Below are 6,000 nucleotides of genomic sequence, written 5' to 3'. Positions count from 1 at the left end.
CAGATATATGTTTATGATAAATTTCATTATACATTTTGACATTTGATGTTTAAAAAAACAACAGTAATATGTTAAGCTATTTATTAAGAAAAAATGTAACATATCATTAATAATTATATAAGGAAAAATAATATTGGGTAACCCATTACCCAACCCAATCCAACCCATAGATTTGTGGTTTTACCCAAACCAACCCAATGATATTGTGGGTGGTTATTTTTACTCACCCAAACCAGTGTACCATGTACGGGTTGGGTTATGGTTTTGGCTAAATTCAACTCAAACCGACCCATGAACACCCCTAATCCCACCCACCCCAAAAAAATTTAGGTTATTAAAATAAACATAAAATTTATAAATATAGAAAAATACAATTAAATTATTTTTTGAAATCTAAAATTAAAAAAAATGTTGTCAAAGAAGTTGGGAATTAAATTTGTCTCGTTTAACTTAAATTATACATTATATTTTCTATCAAACCTGAGAGAGTTGGCCTAATGGGAGGGTGTTTGGGTCTCAAGGGTATGCTCTCCTTGAGGTGGATGGATTAGTCGGTACGGAAGGATACCACTATATAAAAAAATTTATATTTTCTATCAATTTAAAACGAAACATTGTTTTATATATTATAATAAAACATTTTTATCAATTTAAAATATAATATGTCAATTTGAATGATTTACTATATATTTTATATACAAATTTTAATGAGTGGTCCTCTTTATAAAAATATTGAATGAGTGGTCCTCTTTATAAAAAAATTGGAAAGATCAACAATCTTTAATTTAAGGATAGAAATTTACCATAATTTAAATAAATATTTGTATGATAAATTATGAAAAAATATCTACAATTTTTTTTGAGTATATGAGAAAGAAAATATCTACATTATATTGAAAATAATTGAAATATTTTCTATGAACATTTTAGAAAGAAAATGTGACTAAATTAAATGTAAAAAAATGTCAATAGTTTTGATTTAGAGTTTAAAGGTAGTGCACTAACAGTGTAAATTAACTTTAGACGTACAGTCAGTCAAAATTCTTACACTTGACATGTCATATTAGTTTTTTTAAATTAGAATTGTGTTTTAATTATATACATAATTGTGATTGGTTGATAGTATAAAAATATTTTACACTGTTAGTGCATATCTTTTTTCTCTTTGATTAAATATTTAATTTAGATCATTAAGTTAAACTAAAATCAATGAACAAGATTTAGAATAATTCTTTTGAGTTACTCATCATCTTCTTTTTTATAAAAAAAATTAATTTTCTAAATTAATTTAGTAAATATTGTATGTAGACTATAAGTAGACTAGATACATCAAATTTTTAATGAATCTAAAAAGTTAAAGAAAATTATAATTAAAAAAATGTTATTTACAGTTATGTATCATTTTCAATTTTCAAAATGAAATAGTTTTTTTTTGTAATCTTTTCAAAATGAAATAGTAGTAATAAAAATTTAAGTTCATTGAAGAAATGATGGATTGAGACTCTAAAGGGACTAGATGCATCCATTCTTCTATGAATCTAAGAAATTAAAATTTATTTATAATAAGGAAACACTTGTATAGTTACTATGGAATTGTCTCTAATAATAGGATAAAACTGCGCTGCTTGTTTGCACAAACCATTCAATAAAACAGAGAGGGTAGTTAAGCAGAAGCGCTTTGTTGAAATGGTGGTTTACTCTGATCTCGACCAAGCCTTGGCGCTGGCCTCTCTTCCCGGCGACGTTGACGGTTACATTTCCATTTGCGGTTACGGTTCCCTCCTCTCCGGTAACTAACCTCTCATTTCATTCTTTCCTTCCACTAATTCTATTCATCATTCTCTTAACTCTTAACTAACTAACTCTTAACATTTCACAGAAAAAAGTGCCAGATCAACTTTTCCAAATCTAACTAACTTCCGAACGGCCAGATTAACCGGTTTCCGCCGTCTCTTCTCCTTTGTTGGAGCTTTCTTTTTCACTCATGGCATCGCCAACCTCAAAACTCGGGTCAGTTCTCTTTTTATTGTTAATGTTATTTGATGAATGGAACCGGAAGATGTCGCAAAAGAAATTTGCTTGAATGTACAAGTTTGTTTTCTATGCAGGAAATGGCTGCCCTCTCTGCAGAGCCTTGTGAAGATGAAACAATTATAATTACTGTTTTTGATATTAACAAAACAGAGGTATTGTCTTTTCTAACTTCTGTAAAATAGTTTTGCATATGCATAATGCATCCAATCGTGTTTTGTAGTTATGCAAATTTGTTTCTCAAATATTCTACCTCCGGTCCTATTTATAAGAAAAAGTTCAGATACATTGAATAATTAATGTATCCGGAGAATTTGTCCAGATACATTAAATATTGAACATATCTATAGTGAATTTTTCTTATAAATGGGAGCAGTGGGAGCAGAGGGAGTATTTACTATTGGTGAAATATGATTAGATGTAATCACATTTGTTTATAAGAATAATGACTGTTTTCACTAATCAATAATTTTTTTTATATATATTCAATTAATTATTCAGATTCCAGCATTTATTCAAAGAGAGCGTGAATATAGCTTAATACCTGTGAGTTTTCTTTATACTGTATTTTTTTTTTTTTTGAGTAAAAATAAATCTAATCATAAACGTATCTGCTGCAAAACTTCCAACTTTATTGTTGTTAATTGTAGGTTTTTCCTGAATCACTTGATGGGAAGCCCTATACCAACCCAGCAGTATGTTGTTTTCATTCAAATCTTAAGAGCTTTTTCTGCTGATAGTAAGATATGGTAATTTTATTCATTTGATGATGGTATTGTGGTGTCTTCAATGCAGGTCCTTTGTGCTTCTTCTACTGATGAAGAATTCTTTAAATATAAATACCCTGGTAATTTTCTATGAACCAGCAATTTACTTTATGATATAGTATATAATGCATGCATCTTCATTTTTACAAATAAGTTTTGTTTCCTTCTTTTTGCAGAAGGAAGGGAGATATACTTCCAAAAATTTGGACAGTATACTATCCATAAGATTTGGCAGGATGATGCATTACCATGCCGTGTTTATCTTCGACACTGGTCCGTAGTCTTCTATATATCAATTATACAAACTTTAGGAGTTATTTTTCCATCAATCTTTTACATGACACATGATTTCACTGCAAAAGCTTACGAGAACTACCATAATCTGAACAAGTATTTTGTAAAATTAACTTATGGTAATGAATTATTGCAGTGTTCTAGCCGCAAAAAGCCTCGGCCATGAGGCTTACAATAACTTTTTGGACCATACGTTCATTGCTGATCGAAAAACAACAATACGCCAGTACTTTGAGAAAATGGGCACTAGCATCATGGAAGAACAGCCTCCCGAATCATTAAAATCTCGTTACGGCGGTTGATCAGATCCAATAGCCGACACATTTGTCGCCAAGGCTTTGGCTTATTGGCTTGCCCATTTATGAATTTGATTATCTTTCGATATGTGAAAATAGATGATTGCGTTCTTTTCAAAGATCAGATTAGAAACATGTCCAATATTGATGTGTATGGATCATATGCGGTCATTACATGGCGAAGCGGCCTAGCAAGTAAAGAAAACTATGTTTAGATTAAAAAATTGTGAACTTTTGTAGTAATACAGTATTGATGTTTTAGGGCAGCTTGCTCATAATGCTTGGCAACACAAAGAAAATAGAACCAAGAGAAAGTGAAGAAAAGCTTTAGGGAAAGAAAGTAACATGTTTAAAATTGAATGCTCAAAGTATCCACAACCACACGCCTAATTCATCTCAAAACCACATACGCAATAGCAGCTAGACGATTGAGACTTTTGCCTAAGGTCCAGCCTCATTTTGTCTTGACTACATGTATTTAGATATCATTGGCCAAACAAATTGCCCTTTTATCCAGATATCACGCTGTAGATGGTTAATGAAAAGTATTTTGAGGATTAAAGTTAAGATTTTATGAGGCATCATATTTTTCATAAATTGTCTATATGGTTCTGCTACATGAAAGAGTAAAAATAACATAAATGATATATTTACACTGATTAGCTTTGCTATACTTACACTATTTTTTTACACCAATACCTATACCGTATACACTGTTTACCGTATATATACGATGAATAGTATTTTTTAATAAAATAATATTATTATTTTTTAAAATATTTTATTTTTTAAAAAAATATTTAATTTTAAAATTTATAATACAAATATAAAATTGTGTCATTAACCAACTTTACAACTATATTAATTACAAAAATATATTTCATAATTAAAGCTATAAAGGACAACTTCATAAATTCCATAGTGAAAGCACCTAGTACCTGGATTTGAATCCCCTAACTTTACTCTATAACTTTCTCTCTATCTTTATCTGTGTCATTTACTTCTCTCACTTTTTTTTCTCTCTAAAATAATCATCATCTCTCTTCTGTCTTATTTATTTTTTAGCCTAAAGTCACTCTACATTTCCTTTCTAAAAAGTAGAGAATCCTTACCCATTAAATACTCCCCCTATCTCATATAAAATGTCTCAAAATAATTGTCCTTTTACAATATTAATGCAGCATTTATTACTCTTTCCCTTTCATAATGAATGTCGTTTAAGGTTTTTGCACACATATTAAAGAATGACACAAAAGGACATTCTTATTAAGAAATTTGTGATTTATTTATCTTATCATATTATATTATTAAATTAATTTATATTTTATAAAAATAAATATATTAAGACAAACTTACAAAGCAATTTTAATATATGTGAAAAATTTAAGAAACATCAAAATATTTTAAATTTGTATATAAATTATATAAATAAATTTAACAAATACATGAAATTTGAATTCAGATAAATTAATCAAAATTAATGATAAATATAAGTTTATTATTTAATATTATACTATAAAAATATAACAAAATTTTTAATTTTTTCGTCTCGGTTAATCTCATTGATTCTTCGATTACGTTTCACTAACTTGAGAATTATCAACACTATTTCAAAATTTATTATATACTTTAGATGTTATTAAAAACATTAAAGATTAAAAAAAACATTAAACATTAAATCATAATATATATCGAAGGGTAAAAATAGATTTTTGTTAAAATATTAAGGGTATAAATGGAAGAAAAAGTCACAAGCTAAAAGCTACAAGCTCAAAAGCTACTTCATATAGCTTTTCAAAAAAAAGACAAAAACTAGTAAAAAAGCTATAAGCTAAAAGCAAAAAACAGTTACCAAACAGAGCTTTTTTATTTATATGAGCTGAAAAGCTAAAAGCTCTTTTTATGGCCTTACCAAACAGACTCTACATATCATTTCTACATTGAAAGTGAGACTGACATTCATTTTGAAACAAAAATTATGTGCTAAAACGACAGTCATTTTGAAACAGGGGTAATACTATTTTTCCACAACTATACATCTATTTATTAACTTTCACTTTGCATATGTTTGAAAAAGCATTTGGGTTGATTTTCTCGCGTTCCAAAGAAGTGTTACCGCGAAAACTAAGAAGCTACTACATGTAGCTTTCATGTTAACGTGAATAGCCACCGCAATTTTACTAAAAACAACTTACCAAACACGCGCTTTATTCAACTACTCTATTATCTATAATTAATATGGGCATTCTAATAAATGATATTAATTTTATCATTAAAACCAACACATTTTCTTAAAAATCACGCATTACTCAAATATGACACTGTTTATGAGGTAGGGGGAGTATATATTTAAATGTCCATCAATTTGACAAAAATCACGTTAAAAATCCATGTCAACTCAAAAGCTCAAATAGTTGTTTTATTATTTTCATATTTTATTACACTGGAATGTGGTTTTCCACCGTGATTTATTTTCCTAACGTGAATCAAAACACATATGAATTATGCGTTTGGAAACAAGGTGAGTCACCGCCACCTTTTGTTTCTCACCCTTCCAGCATGAGTTTTGAGAATGTATATCACCCGTTCGTTAACTGTTAAGTGTCAAATTG

At 28.7% G+C, this 6,000-nt stretch overlaps 1 protein-coding gene across 1 annotated transcript; it reads left to right on the top strand.

Annotated features, from left to right (window-relative positions):
* Positions 1-1,603: 1,603 nt before the first annotated feature.
* Positions 1,604-4,022, top strand: LOC131631216 (uncharacterized). The gene is made up of 8 exons (XM_058902006.1): positions 1,604-1,789; positions 1,880-2,010; positions 2,109-2,186; positions 2,533-2,577; positions 2,682-2,726; positions 2,827-2,878; positions 2,975-3,071; positions 3,229-4,022. The coding sequence occupies exons 1-8, from the start codon at positions 1,687-1,689 to the stop codon at positions 3,392-3,394; spliced, it is 717 nt and encodes a 238-aa protein (XP_058757989.1). The 5' UTR covers positions 1,604-1,686; the 3' UTR covers positions 3,395-4,022.
* Positions 4,023-6,000: the final 1,978 nt, after the last annotated feature.

The sequence above is a fragment of the Vicia villosa genome, linkage group LG1, assembly GCF_029867415.1.
Source record: "Vicia villosa cultivar HV-30 ecotype Madison, WI linkage group LG1, Vvil1.0, whole genome shotgun sequence".
In the NCBI taxonomy this organism is placed as follows: domain Eukaryota; kingdom Viridiplantae; phylum Streptophyta; class Magnoliopsida; order Fabales; family Fabaceae; genus Vicia; species Vicia villosa.
Note: the sequence above shows the minus strand (reverse complement) of the source record. Positions and strands in the feature narration are given on the sequence as shown.

Bases quoted from the DNA above. Each gene is read 5' to 3' on its own strand.
- LOC131631216 (XM_058902006.1), top strand. From the start codon at position 1,687: ATGGTGGTTTACTCTGATCTCGACCAAGCCTTGGCGCTGGCCTCTCTT. The intron at 1,790-1,879 runs GTAACTAACCTC...AACATTTCACAG, and splicing joins TTACGGTTCCCTCCTCTCCG to AAAAAAGTGCCAGATCAACT. The intron at 3,072-3,228 runs GTCCGTAGTCTT...GAATTATTGCAG, and splicing joins CGTGTTTATCTTCGACACTG to TGTTCTAGCCGCAAAAAGCC.